At 40.9% G+C, this 20,769-nt stretch overlaps 2 protein-coding genes across 2 annotated transcripts; both read right to left on the bottom strand.

The window, feature by feature from the left end:
* Positions 1-2,667: 2,667 nt before the first annotated feature.
* On the bottom strand, positions 2,668-9,319 carry FGA (fibrinogen alpha chain). The gene is made up of 6 exons (XM_061476131.1): positions 9,175-9,319; positions 7,449-7,577; positions 6,394-6,577; positions 5,913-6,058; positions 3,907-4,987; positions 2,668-3,527 (listed from the first exon to the last, which is right to left on the bottom strand). The coding sequence occupies exons 1-6, from the start codon at positions 9,223-9,225 to the stop codon at positions 2,818-2,820; spliced, it is 2,301 nt and encodes a 766-aa protein (XP_061332115.1). The 5' UTR covers positions 9,226-9,319; the 3' UTR covers positions 2,668-2,817.
* A 5,801-nt stretch (positions 9,320-15,120) lies between these two features.
* Positions 15,121-20,329, bottom strand: FGG (fibrinogen gamma chain). Its single transcript, XM_061476120.1, has 10 exons — positions 20,172-20,329; positions 20,036-20,080; positions 19,422-19,605; positions 19,224-19,317; positions 18,138-18,268; positions 17,359-17,492; positions 17,040-17,224; positions 16,176-16,453; positions 15,683-15,852; positions 15,121-15,349 (listed from the first exon to the last, which is right to left on the bottom strand). The coding sequence occupies exons 1-10, from the start codon at positions 20,244-20,246 to the stop codon at positions 15,335-15,337; spliced, it is 1,311 nt and encodes a 436-aa protein (XP_061332104.1). The 5' UTR covers positions 20,247-20,329; the 3' UTR covers positions 15,121-15,334.
* Positions 20,330-20,769: the final 440 nt, after the last annotated feature.

Genomic DNA, 20,769 nt, shown 5'->3' with positions numbered 1-20,769 from the left:
CAACTACCTGTGTAAAAAGTTGAGAAGGAATAAAGTGAAAAGACACTATCTAACAAATGGGTAGGTCACCAGTCACTTAGTTCAAACCCTGTATGCTGGATAAAATATGCCCTTTCCTGGGATCTGGCTCACATACTGTGCCTCTCAATATCTCTTCCACCATCCCACACCATAGAATCATACAATCATAGAATAGTTTGGGTTGGAAGGGACCTTCAAAGGTCATCTAGTCCAAGCCCTTTCCAGTGAGCAGGGTCATCTTCAACTAGATCAGGTTGCCCAGAAGCCACCTCCAGCCTGGCCTTGAATGTCCTCAGGGGTGGTACATCCACCATCTCCCTGGACAACGTGTGCCAGTGCTTTACCACCCTCTGTGTAAATTTTTTTTTTGTCACATCCAGCCTGAATCTCCTCTCTTTTAGTTTAAAAACATTGCTCATTGTTCTATCACAAGAAGCCCTGCTCAGATGTTCCTTAAAGGAGAGCTGTTCCATATCTCTGATCATTTTTGTGGCCCTCCTCTGTACCCTCTCCAACAGGTCCATGTCTTTCCTAGACTGAGGACTCCAGAGCTGGATGCAGTACTCCAGGCAAGGTCTCACCAAAGCAGAGTAGAGGGGCAGAACTATCTCTCTTGACCTTCTGGCCACACTCCTTAGGATTGGCCTCCAGGGCTGCAGGCACATGTTGCCAGCTCATACCCAATCTTTCATCCACCAGCACCCCCAGGGCCTTTTCCTCAGGGATGCTCTCAATCTCTTTATCCCCCAGCCTGTATTGATACTGGGAGTTGCCCCTACCCAGGTTCAGGACCCAGCACGTGGCCCTGTTGAACTTCATGAGGTTCGCATGGGCCCACCTCTCGAGCCTGTCCAAGTCCTGCTGGATATCTTCCTGTCCCTTGGGTGTGTCAACTGCACCAACCTTAGCTTGGTGTGATCTGCAAACTTGCTGACAATGCAGTCAATCCTACTGTCTATGTTGTTGATGAAGATATTAAACTTACTTTTATCACAGAATAAAATACAGCAATAGAAGACCTGGCTGATATGTTTTTCATGCAATCACTTTTGTGGGACTAGAGCAATTAGTGACTCCAGTCATAGGGGAGATTATGTGTTTCACTGAAGTTGGTAGTCTGTGCTTCCCTATGTAGCCAGAAGCAGAGGTTGTCCCAAAGACAGGACTTCCCAAGCCTGGTAGGCAGGATTGAACAACTTTCAGAGGGGACTGCCTTCCTCCATAGAGGAAGCAACCCAGATAGCTAGCAGTAGATGGATCCCATCTGTAACCTCTTGTGTTAATCTATGGAGTTTGGGAGGGCAAGGAGGAGATATAATGGCATCATCTAAATACATGAGTGCAAATGTGCAGCATTCCCACAGGCAGGCTTCCACTGAGGCTAGGGAACAAGAAAACAAGGTGTAAAGCAGAAGCCCATTTTCCAACAGTACGGATGCTTCTCTGCACTTGGCTGTAAAGATGTCTTTGGTCTTCAGCAGACTCTCCAAAAAGGTTAGACAGTGGCTGTGTTTGAGAAGCACTGGGAAAAGGCTCAAAGTGAGCTATTTTGCCAATATTTAGTGATACTATTAAATAGTATGAAACACGCTGGCCAATGAGGTTGGAGGCAAGAAAGTTTGCTCATGCTTGTTTCTCAACAGAAGCACAGAAATATTAAACAGAGTAAGTACTTGTATAATTTTATGTCAGCATGTTCTTGTGCAGTTGTGTAACTGATATAATTGTTTTTCCATGCACCAGCTTTTTGCTAAAAAAACCTTACCATACACTCTCAGTAAGTTGCTGATTTAAACACCTTACCTGTAGAAGAATCCTTGCTTGACACATGTGCCAAGGAACATTCTAAACCAAGGAAAGATACTTGGTTTACAGGCTACATACTACTGCCATCCGGATGATGCATATCTTGCTTGTGCTGGTTATAGTCATAACCTTTTAGTGGTCACTAGAAAATAATTGCCTGTTCTGAGAAGTTGTATTTTGGTGATTTATCATGATCTGTCTTATTTTGATGCTACAGTATGCGTGGCAATCTGCCTAGAATTCATCAAAGGGATGGAAGGTCTATGTCCATATTTGTAAAACCACACCTTAGGAGATCCTGAAAAGTTAGTCCTAAAATGGATGCACCATTTATCAAAGTGTACTCCATGTTAGGTCTGTGACAAAAGCAAGAACCCAAACCATCTGTGGCTCTGCCTGAGAACTGACTCCTCTGATACTGTTATGCTGCCCTCAAAATGGAAATGGACAAAACGGACACCCAGAAGCATGACTGTTGAACTTGATCAGACTTTCATGGTTGATGCTAGCGGAGGCAGGACTTCGTGGTGAACATACTTCTAAATTATCTTATTTCTTTAACACTTTTAAACAAAATAAATAATTCAAATTATAAATATTTTTAGCTCCAGCTTAGGTGTGACCTGTCAAAGACAGAACTCTGGATGGCATTCTCTAGGATGAGGTGTCCCTGCCCATTGCTGGGGGTTTGGAACTAGGTGATCTTAAGGTCCTTTCCAGCTGTAACTATTCTGTGATTCTACTCTTGTGAAAGGCAGAGACAAAGTTCATATAAAAAGGGGTTTAAAATCAATGTTTCCCTGAAAAGTTTTAGAAATTGCAAATAAGATGAAAGAACTGTTTTGTTGATTATTAATCAGTGTTTATTTTTAAAGCCACAGATGTGCCCAGTTGCCTTCAAATTCACAGAGTAAAGGTACATCATGCACATTCACATATAAAAAAATCTTTTCAACATAAAATTGTAACATACATTAAAAGCCTGTCTTTCTACATGGTTTGAATGGGCCTGATTTTCATTCTAACAATTTTGAGGGAATAGTCAGAGGCTCTAAATGGCAGCCAGACCACACCATTTTCGATCTCATAAGGAACGTTGTACCTGGGGTCATAGTGGCCCCCCAGGTAGTAAATGCCATTGAGGTTGGCTGCCTGGCAGCTGTTGTACCACCAGCCGCCCCCGTACATCTCTGCACAGCTCTCCTCCCAGCGGTCCTGGTCCCGGTCGAAGGTGCTAAACCGCATCTGGGCATGGGATGTGTATTCAGTGCCATCTTCCAGCCAGCCCTCTATCAGCGCATCCCCAGCAGTCCCCTCATAAGAGGACACGGCAAGGGCGTACCCTTCTGCTTCAGATCCTACCTGTATGATATACTCTGCATACTCAGCATTTCCATCCCAGTCCTCTAACTCTACCCGAAGGAGAGTGTCGTTTTGAGTCAGCAAGTGTATGTTTTCATTGCCCAGCCAGAACTCTCCTTGCCCTTTGCCATCCACGCTGCCGAAACCTCTCTTGTAGTCTTGCCAGGTCCGGTTAAAATTCACTGATCCATCCATTCTCTGTTGGATCAATAGCCATCCTCCCAAAGTTGTCTCTTGGTCGCAATAAACTGACAAAACCTTATTCGATCCCGCTGGCTTGATTTTGAAAATGCCACTTTTGGCACCAAAAGTGTGTTTCTGGCGGATATCATCACAGTCTAAAAAAAAAAGTTGATCTGGTTTGACAGGAGTTATCAGCAAAATTTAATAAAAGGTTCAGAGGAATCCAAGTACCAATAGTTCTGAGGAAAATTGTTAAACATGTCTTGAAATACACTAGGTATAGGGACAGGCAACATTAAAAAGGATTCAGAGAAGAAAACTACATACATCTTAAATTGTGAATTGTCTATGTAATACCCGCGTATCAATGAAATATTTTCCTTTTTGTTTCCAAGATGGCAATAAATGGACACAGTGTTCACATTTTAACATCACACTGTTTTACTACGGTATCTGAAACCAATGTGTCAGTTTGGTTATTGATGGAGTTTGGCTCCACTACCTCAATTAACTACTTCTGTGATGCCTGTGTACCTTTCCCAGTGCTGGCTCTCCTTTGCTTCTTTCCTGATGGTCTGATGCTGCGTGCCTGAAAGTCTGGGGTATCCTCTGCACTCTGATCATGTTGCACCCCACCTAGCTCCTCAGTTATTTCACGGGTCTTTAGGGATTTGGTTTCAAAAGTGGAGCCTCCCTTGTTGAAACTAGAAGAGGCGCTGGTCACTACAGTCTTGGAGTGACTTGCGCTGCCAGATGGCAATCCAGATGGCTGAAGGTGAAGTCCTCCAAAGTCATCTTCTTCCTCCTCTCCTAAGTCTGTAAATTTGCCTTTCTCCCCATAAGTCCCCGAATGACTGGATACTCCAGTACCTAAGTGGCTACTGCCTGTACCAGTTGCGTGGCTGCTAGATGAAATGCTGCTTGATCCACCAAAGTGCTTGCTAGCAGTGGATGCAGAGTCAGGAGTAAAAAAGGACTCTAGCTCAGGGAATAACCTCTCTAGCTTGTGGAAGCCATCTGTCCCACCAACATGGTACATGCTCCCTTCCTCTCTAACATTTCCTGCCCCTTGCAAATAGGAGCAGTCTGAGCCATCAGAAGAAACTGTTTTTTCAACTACTTCTTCTCTAGGGCCATCGGGGCCAGTGACAACTCTTTTGGTGGTAGTTTTGGTGCATCTACGGACAGTGGAGGAGGTTTTGTCTCCCAGACTAATAGTTTCTCTCCCGTGAGTAGGAGTAACTAATTTGCTGGTGTGTGAAGGTCCATCCCCCCTTGATTCTGCCGCGAGATACACGCTGTCGCCTCGGGAGGACTTTGTGTCTGTTTCTGATCTTTCTAATACCACTTGCATCTGCTTGATGTTATTAATTATATTCAGAGCTTGCATTTCTGGCAGAGGCTTATGCTTAAAATGCTCAGGAACATTTGAGTCCTTAATTGGCCTCATTTTCAGCGTGCTCAAGGTGGTTGTTTGAAGCTCTGGGTGCAAGTTGATGGAGTTGGCTTGGGTAAGCTGCTTCTGGATATTGTCATAGCTTTCTTTGTCCACCTGGTAATCAAAACTTCTATCACAGGTTCCTTTGCAAGCTCGTATCTTAATATCAATGTCCACCTATGTAAACAGAGAGAAATAATTTGGTTAGGGACCTTTCCTGACTTTCTCAAGCAAGTGTATTCTTTAATTGGACTGGAGGAAAGGTGAGGGATCCTGGCACCTCCCACCTACAGCAGAGCTTTTCCAAAGCTCAGTTTTGAAATAACCCCTGGGTTTATTTCCAATAAATACAACACATGCAATAGCACACTGCACATGAGCTCCACGGAGAAGTGCATTGTAGCACGTTCCCAATCTCTGCTCCATTTATGCTTGGTGCATAGGGGTGTCTTCCTGGGTCTGGAGGGAGTGCTGTAGACCTGGGCAACTCCCTGGGGACCGGGACAGAAATGAGTCCTCCAAGGAGAGGGCAAGACACTGGGCTTGTCCCAGAGCCTGTCATGGCCCTGCTGTGAGGCCTGCCATACTGAGGCTACCACTGCTTTCCTAGATGATTCAAAAGATGGATCTCTGATCTGGGGATCAAAACAGGCTTTTGAGCAAAACCACTGTTTGTGCCAGGACTTTTGCTTTCATTACTGTCAAAAGGATTGCCTGTAGCTTGGGAACATGGGCTCTAGTGCCAGCACTGGCTTGGGCAGCAGTGGTAGCACTAGGGAAGGACAGGGTACACCCCTCTCATCCTAGCTGCTCAGCAACTCCTTATAGGAGGAGAAACACCTCCTGCAGAGCCAGTTATCAGTAGATATAAGATCTTTGAGAGAAGTGAGAAATGAGTCCTCCTGAGCTCATACTCGTTTCCAAACCTAGCTGCACAAAAAGCAACTAATTTGGGGATTTGTTTCAGCAAATCAGGTCCTGTGAGAGTTGCATCAAGTTTTCTTCTAGAGGGGGCACTGCTCACCATGTACAGTGTAATGGATAGACCCTCCTTCTGTAGCTAAGCCCTAGAAAGAATGGAAACTACATAGCAGCTACCCACCTCCAAGCGCTTCATCTCTGTCACCTGTTCCTGGATGCTGCTCTGCAGAGCTTTAATTCTGTTTACTTGAGTGACAACCCTCTGCTTTAATGTCACAATTCTCTGTCTCAGTTCTCCTGACACGCGACCATAATCATCATCAATCTCTGAAACAGAAATGCCTCACAGTCAGCTATGCACGTGTGATTTTCTTTCCTAAAAGGGTAGTGTTTTTTAAAATAAGTAATTAAAACATGTAATTAAGCATATATTTCTCACAGTACTCGACAGATAAAAAGTACATTAGTTTTTACTAGTTAGCAGTTAAGAGTCTTAATTACTATGTTTATTCTGGGTCTTGTTCATAAGGTCCAGTGCAGCATATCCTTTCCAACCCTAACTATTCTATGATTCCATGATATATTTTCACTACATATTGCTTATGCACAAAAAAAAAAAAAAAAAGCTATTCAGCAATATAAACTGGGTGCAAGATACTCACTCTGAGCACTGTCCAGGTTTGGTTTCAGTACATTTACAGTTTCCACAACTATCCGATTTGATTTTTTATAGTTGTTTTGATTTTCTAGGAGCAGCTTCCTGATTTTGTCTATTCTGTGACTATAATCCTGGTCTGTTTCATCAATCAATCCTTGCATTCTGCAGCCTGATGGACATTTTGTACCCTAAAATCAGAAGATGGAAATAATTGTGTTAAAATCTTCATGAGTAAACCTTTTTTAGCATTATATTTTCAGACTTTTGGCCAACACTGAAAACACATGAAAAATTAAAAAAAAAAAAAAAGTTAGGGCAAGATTCTGCAAGTTTTCTTCAGATGTCCATTTTTATATATATGTATGTATTTCCCAAAGGGTTGCTGTAAGAAGTCTGTTGTCTGGTTCAAGCAAGGATGTTAGAGGCCAACTTATTTAAGCAAAATTTTCCTTGGAAAAGCTTAATGTTCTTACAGACTAAAGCTCTTAGGCAAGATTTCATCAAATAAATGTAGCCTAGAGATGGGCTAAGACGCATGAGGCAGGAGAGAGACAAATGAACAGTTTATACACAAAGACATCCAATCAATCATTATGAAGCTTTTACTGAACTTTTTGTCATCTAATGTCCTAGAAAGTAAGTAGTGAAGAGAAAGTTATTTCTAGCTATTGATTTTCTTTGTCACACATCTTTCTGGTGCCTTTTTCTTACCAAGTACAAAAGTGGCAATTATCAAAATTATTTAAAAAAAAAAAAAAATCCTTCTTATTTTTTTCTAGGTATAACCTTCTTTTATTTCATCTCTCTTTTCTAGACTTATGCTCTCTTCTGATTCTACACCCTGGCAAACTTCCACCTCTTTCTTCCTCCTAATTATTTCCTTTCTTGCTTTCCTGCAGATCTTTCCAGGCTGCCCTGACGTGAAGTTTTACCCATCCTCCCTAAGACCCAAGTCCCAACTGCATGCTGGCTGCATGGCACCCATCATAGCAGTCCAGCTGAGGTCCATGAGCACTCTACTGATAGGCCCCTCTTTCGCCCCCAGAGCTCATTGCTCACCCAGTCATCATCTGCACAGATGGGCCAGTTCTTCTCATACTGGCAGGTGGACTGGGACATGTGCTCCACAATCCTGGGACCACGCACTCCTCCACCCTCCTTTTCAAAGGTGCTTTCTCCATCTTGTGCCTGCCAGGAGGAAAAAGGGCAAAAGCAAAACCAAGATTAACCAAACAGCTGCCAAGAGAACAGAAACAGAATGTTGATGTCCTCAGACACTCAGTGGCACAGCTGATGTGTGGCAGTTACACCCATCTGGAAAGCATCACACTGAACAGTGCCCTTGCACTGTTTTATTCCTGACATTTCTTGGAAGATATGATTTTGTTTGTTTTGTCAGAGTAAAGCTTTTCATCTCTTAGAATTAATGCTGCTATGTAGAGAGCTGGTGATGCTCAAGATATATTATGGTAATCTAATTCCATAAAAATCTTTTGTTCTGTGTGTAAATATAAAATTAACTTCAAATCAGATTGAAACTGGTTAAGTTAAAGCCAATACTTAAAAAATCCTATGTTCTATTTTCACTTGCTGCAATATTGTTAAATTTGTGTTTTCATTCTACCACCTTCAGTCTACACAAAACTGGCTTAAATATAGATATATATATATGAAGAGTGTTTTCCCATTAGTGTTTCTGATTTTAATTACAGTTGCTACATGTAAGCTTGTAGCCATGTTTTGCCTGGCATAAAGAGCAAGAAAGCTAATAACATTGTAATAAAAATAGTAACGTCACTGATGGGTGGATTCCACTGTGCTAATGGAAAGAAGAGAAATAAATATACTGAGATCTTCTTCAAACCTCAGGAGAAGGGCATCTATACAAGCTAATTCTAAGCCAAAACAATGTAAGGATTTCTACTGTGTTACTTATATATGTTATATATAGCTACATTATACTGTTGTTAAGCCCTGGGAAACTGGAATGTATTATTAAAATTGGCAGATTCACTCTGGTTTGATTAATCCTGAGGATCTGGCCTTTTAAAAGTAACAAATAAAAACTTTACTTTTAAGTGGTTTGTGCCCCTTCAGCATTGACAGCTCCAGTATGACTGCTTCTGTTTTGTCCCATCGGCTTTCTGTAATTTCTGTCATTTGTTAAAATATGCATTTTCTTCAAAAGACAGTCATAAAGAGAAATGTGAAGAATCTAACACATCTAACCTATGGCCTGAGACCTCAATAAGAAAAACAAGCTTATATTAACATAGCTGAAAATCAAGTCTATCTGTTTCCTTATCTAAAAATTGTTTCTTACTTAGCCCTAGTTTAACCTGATATTGCTGCTACAGAAATCCTTGGGTTTTAATGTGTGTTTTATAATAAAGGTATTGTGTATCATTTGTAGGTGTAAAACCCTGCTAAAGTACCATCCAAAGGAGAGCAGAATTCACCCTAATAAACATGAAAATTCCTGGCTGGCTGGAGCCACAGGCATCCACAGACTTACAGCATCACCTATGAATCTAGAAATTCAGATTAATGGATTAATGTATATGCTGCTCATGAATCCAGGTAGACTCAGCAAAACCAAATTAAGGAAAACTAGAGAGAGCTGGATGCTCAAGAACTATTGATGAAAGTCCAGCAGTGAAATGGTTGCAGTAGGCTTGTGTATATGGGTGTGCATTGAATTTTACAAGCTAGATGACAGTCAAAATTTATCTATCTAATAAACACTCTTCAAAACAGAAAGATATGAAAAGAATCAAATTCATACCCAGGCTAAGCAGAGGCACAGCAACACACAGAGGATCCTCATTGATGTCATCTTCAGGAGAAGAGCAAGCAGAACTTTAACTGAAAGGATACTCTTCCCCCATCTCTGGGTGCAATTTAAACCTTAGCGTGAAGCTGAGATTAATCATTATGCTCACTTCTGTTTGGAGACAAAACATGCCAGATATCCCCCTCCCCCTTAGGTGATTACTTAAGGCGTGTTGCACAAGTTTGGGCTGTTATTTGCTCCAGATAAGTTTGTACAACACCAACATGTGGACAACATCATGTATTCCAGGAAAATAAAAATCTGTCTAAAGCTTGGTTTCTCGTAAATGGACGTTCAACTTAGATGTACACAGGACCTAGCGAGATCCAGCAATGCTTACCTCCTGGAAGACACACACTATGCAATGGGAACTTAGTTAACATAATCGAAGAGCTGCTATTTGAAACAGGAAGTCATTGGTTTGCCCTTTCTCTGTGACTGTGTTCCACTGCTGTGAAATTCACCAGCCTTTCCAAGGCAAGTACTGGTCTAAGAAAGTTTATCTGTGACCACCTGGTCACCAACTAAATTAATTACTGAGGAGTCCAGAGCCCAATTTACAACAGTTTTTACAGCTAGACCTTACTGGTATTTGTATGATGCATGATGTGTTTAACATTATGCTGTCTCTTACACAAATGGTATATTATAACTTTTTATAAAGTAGGATTCGTTTGAAATAAACACAAATTTATGAAGAGTACCACAGTAGAGTGGTACATGAAAACGTCCCAGAACAGATGTTAAGCATAATAAAATATTCCTAAAGAGTCATGCCTTCTTAAATGTTTGCATAATGGGTATAGTTTGTATGTGGTAATTGATGATAATAATGTGAGCTCTATAACTATCCCGTTACTGGGGAATGATGCACATGGCTGTCAGACACTTGAGAGATGCTGCCCATCTCAAAAGCTGCCACCACAGTGATCAGGAATGAGCAAGAAAATCTTTGTTTAGAGCACATGTTGATCTCATCAGTCAAAAGAACAAAATTCTCTCTTGGCTTTTTAAAACCACATGACGTTTGAAAAACTCATAATTTATAGGCTGCAACACCTTGCCATGTTCTGCTTTACAGAGATGTGAATGGGACCCTTTGTTTCCTCCCAATTCTGGCCTTGTATTTCATGCTTCTCTTATCTAGGGAACCCCTCTTAAATCTAACGTATACCGGTATCAGAGAACCATAGAATGGTTTGGGTTAGAAGGGACCTTAAAGATCACCTAGTTCCAAACCCCCTGCCACGGGCAGGGATGCCTTCCACTAGACCAGGTTGCTCAAAGCTCTATTCAACCTGGCCTTGAACACTGCCAAAGATGGGGCATCCACAACTTTTTTGGGTAATGTGTGCCAATGTCTCATCACATTTTTGTGTGAAGAATTTTTTCTTAATGTATAATCTAAATCTACCCAAGTCTTATTCTCAGGTAGCAGAAGAGCTCATTAAGATGGTGCTAAATTGATTAACACACCACCAAGACCTGGTTTTACATGACAAAGTGTTTCTATTATGTTTAAGGCTTAGTCTTATTTTGTCTGTGCACATTCTGAAACAAGACATTTTGTTCATATAAATTCCCTGCAACATGCTCTGTAAATCTTCTGCTGAATCTCAGTGCTAGTAATCCCACTGCTAGTGCAGCGCTAGTAATGCTGTGATTCAACAGACTTCTATTTCAGCAACAAGACAGCCCAAATAACTTCTGCAACAAACGTCCAAACAGACCATGTATTACCTTTGCTCAGTTTGAAGATCAGCCAGCCGTTGCTGTGTTCTTTGATAAATGTCCATAAGGCAGCTCCTAAACTCAAAGCAGATAATCAATATTCTTACACACCAAAACCCCCAGCTACTAACTTCATCTGGGGCACAATTGGTGATGCTTCCCCACTCCAAGTCCTACACAGTTTTATTCATTCTGTTGCAGCAATTCTGTGGAAGACTTATTAAAAGCTTATCAGACAATCAAATGCTTGAAGGAGGAAAAGACAGCAAGCAGCTGCTCAGAGCTGTACATTCTTTTCATTGTATGATGATGCTCTGCAGACTGTTTAAAGCTTCACATATTTTCCTATAGTGCTCATCACTCAGCTACCGCAGTGCTTTACCCGAGTATCTTGCTTCTGATCCCACAGGAACTGAGGGATGAGGGCAGGAATAGCACCTGATTTTGCAGGGTAACAGCTGTAAGTAAGAGACAACTATATCCCACCTGGTTTTATTCCCTACCTGCATTACAACCTATGCAACAACGAAAGCATCCTTCATAATTCAGATGTGATGTGACATGGCACCTTAGTTCTGGCTTCTCTCACTTTGGAAGAGCTTGACTTTGTGATCTTCAATAATGTCTGAACATTATTTTGGTAATTTAATAGGACTTAGAAATTGATAGTAGTCAGAGCACACCAAGCAGATGATTTTCTGCCTTTCCAACTGTGCTCACAGAGGATGCAACAATTTGCTAGGTGGTGACCCAGATACCAGCTACCAGTGTAAAACTGGACACGGCACAAAGCATGTGCTGGGCCTCCACAAACCCTGATGGAGGACAAAGCTCTCTGGTGACCTTCAAATGTAGAAAACTAAAGCTCTGGTCCAAGAAAAACTTGGCCACCATGGCTAAAGGGACTGGAAAAAGCTGATAACCAACCATTACCATTAAGTAAACTAAGTGGTGTTTCCTGCTTCATGTGAAGGGGTTTCTGGGTGAAGCTGAGGTGAAGGAGGATCTCCTCAGGATTTCCAGTTGAGGACTGAATCTGGGCCTGACCTTCAGCCTGTACCTTTGCTTTCCTGTTGCAATCATCCAATCACTTCTCCCTGTGTTTGTTTGAAAGGCTAAAGGCCAAGAGCTAGATAAACTTTGGATTTAACTTTAATTCACCATCAAAGGACAGACTTCATCTGCCCTGCTCCTGGCAGGTTGCCACAGCAATAGCTGGGAATCTGGGATTTAACTCTGGCTTGTGTACCCTAGATGTGAGCCAGCCCTTGTTTGCCCAGCAGTGCCCCTGTCTCCTATACTACCACAAGTCCTTACCATCAGTTCTCAAACACTGACTTCTCCTCTTGCCTGCTCATTCATGTTCCTCCTCTAGATACCCTGCCTTAGATTCCAGTCTTCTTCAGCTCCAGCTCTCAGCTCTACCTTCTCTTCATATGTTCCTCATACTACTTAACTCTTTTAAATTTGTCACTAGCCAGTCCCAGCATCTGGTTCCACATTGTCTCCGTGCAATGTCCCAAAGACTGAGGGACCCAGCAAGTCCTCCAGTCCATCCACCTTACTTGCTTTTTTCTACCTCTACCCTTTCCTCATCCACTTTCTTCTGTTTTGTGCTACACTGGTCTTTGGAAGAGTGACTGCAAGCATGAGGTGTGAGAGAAAGGCAAACTCATCATAGCCACCAAATCCTATAATGAACTTTTACAAACTCAGAGCGGGGCAGGCTTGCCCAAAACCAGACAACTTTCACTATAGATAATATAGCTAATAGTTTGAGGGTCATGTATGATAAAGACTGATTTAGAAAAGAGAAATATGACCTCCCAGTATAGAATCATAGAATCACCTAGGTTGGAAAAGACCTTTAAGATCATCAAGTCCAACCATTACCCCAGGACTGCCAAGACCACCACTAAACCATGTCACTGAGGGCCTCATCTACATGGTTTTCAAACACTTTCCAGGGATGGTGATTCCACCACTACTACAGAATAAGGGCATTAATTCAAACTGAAATATATTTTCTTGCAAAAAAATAATATCCAGAGTATTATTCTCTAAGAGTCAGAAGAAACATGAGATCTTTTCAGGCCCCTTTCTGATAGTTAGATGGTTGGAAACAGTAGAAAGAAGTGCCAAAAGGCATGAGTGTTTCCAGTCTTCTTTCAGGACTCAGAGAATGTAACTGCAGACTGGGATCCTGCAGACTCCCTGATAAATTCTGGCAGAGAACTTTTTCTAGTTCTTGGATTTGATAGCTCTGACCACTGGAGCAGATGGTCCTCTCCAAAGAGGTTAAAATGAGTTGTAAAAACTTAGGACACCAGTCAACAAATCAACTAGAAGAATAAGGCAATCTTGGTTCTGGTGAGCAACCTACAAAATGCCAACTCACACCACTGAAATGTGTGCAGACACAGCAAATTCTCATCTAATAAATCATGGTGTCCGAAAGCTAATCAGGAGAGGCCAATCACAGTTCAGACCTAGTAGAGTGTGGATACAGAAGTCAAAGCAGTGGAGGGGAAAGGAGTATTTTATAATTCCATGTTGCAAACATGTAGATAATAACTTTAATGTCATGTCATAGGTGGTATAAACTGAAAACAGAAAGTGGAAGGGACTTGGGCAATGCCACTCAAGTGGCTGTTTGCAGAACCAGGATCAGACAGGACTTGCCAATCCCCAGCTCATATCTTTCCACCAGGCCTCTCTACACGTACTGCTTCAGCTACAAGGAACCATGGGAGAGGCCTCACAGCACAAAATGGTGAGAAAAACTGCTTTGCGTTGTGAGGAATTAGATGTCAAGGCTTGTGGTGAGCCAGCAGCGTGGCTGGTTGCATGGGTGCAATATTGCTGTGCAAATATTGTGTTCAGTAGTATGGAGGGGTTGTCCCTCATCCCAAACAGTTTTTAAACCCATGCTGACCCTATGTTACACAATGGCTTCTACTCACCTACTCCTGGGAAACCTGCCTTCCTCTTAGATTTTGGCTCAAGTCTGAAACTTCACCAAGTCAAAACAACCTCAGTAAAAATTACATGGGGACAGAAATTTATCATGCTGTGGGGTCTCAGATCCAGGGAAAGAGGCTCAGCATCAGCCTTGCATCAGACCTGGAAAAGTGTTGAGGCTGCATAAACTGCCTTTTAGATCTGTATTATAAGACTAATGTCTTTCTGTCTTTAAAGCATTTGAATGTGCTATTCAGAAATATCAGGTGAACCTCTGGCCTTTTACTAGTAACTGAAAATAAAGACCAGGATATACTTTGTATTTCACTTCTAAATATATCAACTTGAGCTATATAGATATAGATACAGATATGTAGATATAGACATAGATACAGAGACATAGATATAGAGGTATAGATTCTAGGTCTGAGTGTATTTTTTGTTGAGCAATTTATCCGCAAATCTAATTTGATTTCCTAATGCACCCCTCAAATGCACTCGTCAGATACTCTGAGTGAGTACATTCAGACACCATTGCAAATTCTTTGCTGTTCTTGAACTGTGCTGCAAGTTTGCTTATGTGGATCACATGGAAAATTATTACCAGATCTAAAAAAAGAAAATGCAAATAAAATACAATGAATTTCTGCTGTAATTTTTGTTGTTGTTGTTGTTGTTGGATAATGGCACTAGATATGTTAGATTCATTTTTAGATATTTATGCATAAAAAGGGGGCATTTGAGAGTAATGGTTGGTAGTGTAATACTATGCGCTATAAAGCAAATGAAACTTTTATTATCAGTAATATTTGAGAAACTTGTTGGTTTGGAGTAAAATATTTGTTCTTGGTCATTGATAGTATACTTCCTAACGCATCCTGATTTAAAATACGTTCATTACTTCATTGTAAGCTCAATTAAGTAGCACTCAGCAGCAACCTAGTCCTCTTTCAAGTTGCTATGTACAAAAGTATCTATGTCACAAATCAGTTTCATCAGAAAATAGAATGAAAACTTTTGGAAACAGCCACTTTCAGGAGAAATAACTCCAACACTCACCTCTAAAAAAAAAGCAGAAACTACTGGTGTGCAATTCAGAAATGACTGAATGAGGGTTACAACTTTACATGTTTGATCATCAACCCTCCAACAATCATAAATTTTACTTTGTTTTGTTTGGCCAACAGTAAAGCACAGAAATTCAGATTTTTTGTAATAATCAAAAATTTATTGAGAATTTGTACAGAAAAAAATAACCATGTACAAAGGTAAGCACTGCTCAGGGAAGAGGCTTGGGCATTTTACAGTCAACAGTGTTTTAAAGTCAAAACTGAATTCTTTAGTGTTAGGTAAGTTCAGTGCCTAAAAAGATAATAGATTTGTTCTCCCTGTTCAGACCAGTCTTTGTAGAATTGTCCCTTTATGAGTCTCCAACCTACAACAGAAAAAAAAGAAAGAGCATTTTAATGTTCTTCTAAAGAAAAAAGTACATAAAGCTATAATGACATGTTGATAGCATTCATACATATTTGAAGCACATGAAAGCAGGGAATTATTTCTGATCACAAGACTATACATTTAGTTATCTGTTAAAAGAATCGGTGAGAATAAAATCAAAGTACAAATATTTCTGTGACAAAATGGGAATCAAACCCAACTTCTCTAAGATGCAGTGGGATTAACGCTTCAGCTTTCCACGCTCAGTGTTTGAAGTGATTAACTATGTTCTGTTGTCATGTTTAATATTGCCTTAGCCCTGTGGTCTAACCTGTTTGGCGCTACCCAAGTTGTGCTGCTGTCCGTCTACTGACAGTCTGTTGAATGGAATGATTTTCATTGCAGTTTTCTTCATGGAGTACCACCGGTCACGCCAGGTTGCCCAGGTAATACCATTGTCATATCCAGATGGACCAGCATCTTTTGATGTGTACACACCATCTGAAAAATACCAGTTGGAGCAAAACCATTAGTTGCTTTCTAGAATACTTAATGTGCCCATACATTTTTCTGGTACTAACACCTCCATGGCATCCCTGGGCATGCTAACAGGCCTTGTCCACTACCCTTCCTTGTTTCTGTCAGGACTGATTTTCCCACTCAGATGTGAGTTCCTACTGCTAGCGTTATCACCTATTGCAAAGAATGGGCTACCTCAGCTCTGGGAAATCCAGATGACAAAACATACTCAATGAAAGTGACCCATTTTTCTTTGTCACTGAAATGTGGTGTCCTGGATTACAGGTATTTAGGAGATACTTTACCTATATAATATTTGCCATTGAGGTGACCAGCATGACACCTATTCATCCACCATCCAGATCCATCTTGCTCAGCACAGTTGCCAGCAAAGTTATCATTGTCGTTATCATAGGTACTGAACCGCATGCCATTATGATAGGTAAAGGACTTGTCACTTGGATCATCTCCGAAATCAAAGCCATCAAAGGCATCCCCAGCTTCACCACCAATAAAGTAGGCATAAGTCAGTCGATACTTGTCTCCTTCACTTCCCACTTTGAATACAGCATAGTCAGCAGTGCTGTTAACAAAACAGAATGGTGAATATGAGAATGTTGCATTTCCAGTACATGAAAAAATGAAAAATACGTGTTAGAAATGCAGAAAAGGCATAATAGTGTCTGAAAGGAATTGGTTTTGCATGACTATGTGCCTCAGTTCAATGACACACATCCAATGAACTTTTGTGCTCCAGTATCAGAGATGTTTTCTGACTACTAGTCTTCAGTGATGTATGAATAATCTATGTTATATATACCCACATATATATATCTCCCAGGTTCATAATGCTAAGGCTTCCTTAGGTCATGAGGAAATTCTCGGTGGGAAGAAGGAGCTCATGTCTCATGTGAAGAAAGAAGAAACATCCTTTCTGCCAAAAAAACTAGGGCTGCCAGCACACGGCCTTCAGACACATACATTTGCATGCCAACAGGTCACATGTGGTGACTACTGTCACAGTGGTGAGTTCAGGAGCCAAAGCAGTGTCATACGCATGACAGCAGGTCTAAGGGCTCAGTATTTTTTCAGAAAGCTGCACAAATGGACACAGCAACAGGAGCAGTAGGCTTGAAGCTGTCATGTTTAGAAGCATCATGAGCACATACCTTTTTTTGCCACTCCAGTCCTCCAGTTCTATTCGTAAGGTGTATGGCAGAGTGGACTGCGTGGTTATTAAATGGATCTTTTCATTACCCAGCCAGAACTCCGTGGTGTCATCTGGAGACAGGTGTCCGAATCCTTCCTTGTACTGAACCCAATTTCTCCTGAAGTCCTCACTCCCGTCCAGTCTCTGGGAAAATAAACAAGCAAACAAGCAAGCAAAATAAAAAACCTCAGTAAAAAATATGTGCACCTGGTGTAGGTAAATAAAGACAGTGCTGATGCAATAAGCTTGCTTGTGGTAATAATACGTAAGTGGCATACCCTCTGTAATACTGTCCAGCCGTTGCCATATGAATCAATCTCACAGTAGACTAGGAATGACTGCTTGGCTTTTTGAGGCTTGATAAAGTAAAGACCACTTTTTCTGGCACCTTTATTTGCAATGTCTTGGCAATCTGAAGCAAAGATATTCAAAGGATCGTTATTTAACCTACAGCTCTATCCTCACATTTATTTGATATTGTAGCTTTCTTAGTAGAAGAAATATAACTAATCTAAACGTCATTGTTGCAAAGTTAGCTATTTAGTCCATATACTTTAATGCCATTTCTATAAGAAATCCTACTGAATGTCACAGGAGTTGTGTGAGATGAGGAGAAGTTTAGTCTCACATAGAAGTTGAGCAACTTAAATATAAAATACAGTCACTGCATTAATGCACTTTTGGAGCTAATGGAATAATTAAATTTTTTTTCAGATGACTCAGTAGAAATGTGATAATGGGTTATCTTCTCTTTGTCCTATGTCCATGAAAACCCTACTCAGGTCCCTCATGTTTAGCATACATTTGGGGATAATCACATTTTGGCCAAAAAGGCCAAAAGAACAAACAAGAACTCTGTCCCATCTGAATGCCTTGTTTGCAGAGCATCTACCTGGTGCTTATATTGATCTAAGCACTGTTTTCATAACTTGCAATTTTATTCATCTTTGCAGAAATCTGTGGCCCATAAGATTACAAATAACTCATTGCTGTTATGCCACCTGGCAATACTTGTAAGTGAACAAACCCTCGACCATACAAGAAGCATTTGGGGTACCTCTTCCAGTTGTCTCTTGTATTTCAGCTGTGTCTCTGCATGGCTCCTGACATTCTGACTCAAGCTGGGCAATCTTCTGTTTCAGCTGCGTGATTCTGTTGCTGTTCATTATATGTGCATCTGTCAACTGCCTAGACAGAGAGACATAAAAATGGCTTATTGTTTCAGCTGTTTCTGAATAAGTAATACACATGCCCATGCTTCACCTATGTAGCATGCTGCTACATACAGCCATGTAAAAGGGTCTGCTTCTATGAGCACTGATTAAATGTTGCAGAAACTAACCAAAACAGGAAAGCACACACTTAACCTTAAACTAAACTTAACCTGACTCTAATCTGCAAAACTCAAACCAGTAATTAATGTATGAATATTATGCTATGGAAAGTTTTTCTTTGTTCTCCAAAAGTCAATGCCAGCTCACATCATGGATGCATTTGTAAAACATAAATACTGTAAATAAACTGCTGCAAATGTCAGAATACCTAAACCATCTTTGATATAATGTTAAAAAGGTGGATATTTCTCTACTTTGAAATAAAAAAAAAATACCCTTAAGATTTAGAAAAGTTAATGATGTTTTTCAATTTTATTTTCAATATCAGTTTACAAAAGACTACCACTGAGTTTATAGCTGCTTATGATTTACATTGATGTACTGAGCTGATTTTCATGGTTGTATGCAGCAAAATTAGCTAGATATTAGTCAGGTTATATAAGCATTCCACACACTATGCTTTACAGCACAAACTCATAGAAATAAAATATCCAAAGGTCATGAAAAAGATTTTAGGACCAGCTGGCACAGCAAAAGAAATGTAAATAAAAATATTGCCAGGCTTCCTGACATTCTTATCTTGCACTTCTTGCACAATTAATGGCTTATGCAGATAGCGGGGAATGCAGTATGTGATCTTCATGCTCTTTCTGTGTCATACTAGGCAGCTACTAATGAAAGTGTGGGCACAATTGTCTACATGAGAACAAAACCACCTTCTGGGGGATCCTTAGCTGCACTTTATAAAAGAACAAAAAGAAAACAATGTGGATTGTCAAATGGTATAAAATAGAATGAAAGATACCTACTGTATAGTACTTTCATGAGTGAAAATTGTGTTTTCATATCTGATGATTTCTTCAATTATTTTCTTGGACTTCTTAGTGAAATCTTCAATTGAATCTGTAAAACAGAGGTATAAAATTATTGCAATTTGATGAATAAAAAACCCAACAAAGGTACATAAATTATATTTATCAGTTGTGTAGTTATTTTTATATTCTCACTTGGTAGTGTCTGCTTCTCTGGAGGGTAGAGGCTTTGAATGTGTTGAATCAAATGATCTGCTGTTACTGAGGAATTAGCAATTTCCCGCAAAATTCTCTCCATTTCCTGCAGTTCATTATCCATGGTAAGATGGTATTTATTAAAGAAATCTGCAATGCCACAGGTCGTTGGGCAGTAGCTACCCTAAAGAGGAAAGAATAATCATAGGCAATGTTTCAGGAGCAACAAAAGGAAAGCAGAGTATTTGGGCAGGGGAACTTTCGGGCACTGCTTACACAGACAATTGCGGATAACAAAGGGTAGGCATTCGCCACTTTGCTGTATTTGAATTTACAGAGGTGGTTTACTTCCACACCGTGTGCACACATAGCAGGAAAACAGTGCACGCTATTATTTGCACTGTATTCTAGATATATGCTTTCATCAATGGTGCAGCCTCCCCTGTGTTTTTACCAAGCATGTACTGCTATTAATAAGTAACAGGTTTAAGCACAGAGCATTTAATAGGTATTGAAAATAACAGTGAGGATCGGGTGATAACGGTAGTTCATAATCAGTGTAGGAAAACTCTAATTAGGCTTTTAAAATACAAGAAAATCGTTCAGGTACTTACAAATCGTTCATCTAATATGCAGCAGTTTTCTCTGGTAGCAATGTACTGAAGGGAAGAAAGAAGACCATTTCCAGTGAATTTTCTCCAACAGTGCTTTCTGTGCCAACACAGTTTTTAACACTGTCTCCTCACTTACCGCCACACTGGTAGAAAAGAGCAGGGAGAGGAGAGGCCCCAAGGCAGCCCAGTCCTGTAACCTCAGCACCATCATGTCTGCCCCACTGGGTGCCGACTGCTGCTCAGTGTAGTCGGCGCAGCCAGCAGCCGAAAATGTTCAACCCAGCACAGGGCGGCAGTAGTTTAAGGCAGCAGGCTGGGGCTGGGGGCGGGCACCAGGAGGTGGCGGGAGGAGGTGGGGTAGGGATTGAGGTGGATTCCCAGAATTTGCACACTTCTCTTACTCCTCCCATTTTCAGAACCTGCTTCCCAGTTATCTGCTTGATCTCTGCTCCAGCCAGGAGGTCTCAGGGGAGGCAGGAAGGTGAGATGAGGCATGGAGATGCTACTTTTAGTAATATGAGCGTAAGGAAACGCATACATGGCACTGGGATGGTAGCTGGTAGAAGTTTCACTTAAACAGCACAAGGAAAAGCCACAGTAGTTACCTGAATTATGTGTAGCAACTGTTGATAGCCTGACAATAAATACTGTTTCGTGGTTATGTAGCACTTCCCTGACACAGAACTCTTTGTAAAGAGAATCAGCACTATTTTCCCTATCCTGCAGATGACAAA

This window comes from Pezoporus flaviventris, unplaced genomic scaffold, assembly GCF_033815535.1.
Source record: "Pezoporus flaviventris isolate CSIRO_AGI_PZ_B2104156 unplaced genomic scaffold, CSIRO_AGI_Pfla_v1 ptg000002l, whole genome shotgun sequence".
Lineage (NCBI taxonomy): Eukaryota > Metazoa > Chordata > Aves > Psittaciformes > Psittacidae > Pezoporus > Pezoporus flaviventris.
This window is presented reverse-complemented; position numbering and strand designations above follow the sequence as displayed.

What these genes read in the sequence shown, in the direction of transcription:
- FGA (XM_061476131.1), bottom strand. Translation starts at nt 9,225, where the DNA reads ATGACATCAATGAGGATCCTCTGTGTGTTGCTGTGCCTCTGCTTAGCC. An exon ending in TCTGTGCAGATGATGACTGG is followed by an intron (nt 6,578 to 7,448) that starts GTGAGCAATGAG and finishes TTCTGATTTTAG; the next exon opens with GGTACAAAATGTCCATCAGG. An exon ending in AAACCTGGACAGTGCTCAGA is followed by an intron (nt 6,059 to 6,393) that starts GTGAGTATCTTG and finishes TTTCTGTTTCAG; the next exon opens with AGATTGATGATGATTATGGT.
- FGG (XM_061476120.1), bottom strand. Translation starts at nt 20,246, where the DNA reads ATGATGGTGCTGAGGTTACAGGACTGGGCTGCCTTGGGGCCTCTCCTC. An exon ending in TCTTTTCTACCAGTGTGGCG is followed by an intron (nt 20,081 to 20,171) that starts GTAAGTGAGGAG and finishes TCTTCCCTTCAG; the next exon opens with TACATTGCTACCAGAGAAAA. An exon ending in AGAGAAGCAGACACTACCAA is followed by an intron (nt 19,318 to 19,421) that starts GTGAGAATATAA and finishes TCTGTTTTACAG; the next exon opens with ATTCAATTGAAGATTTCACT.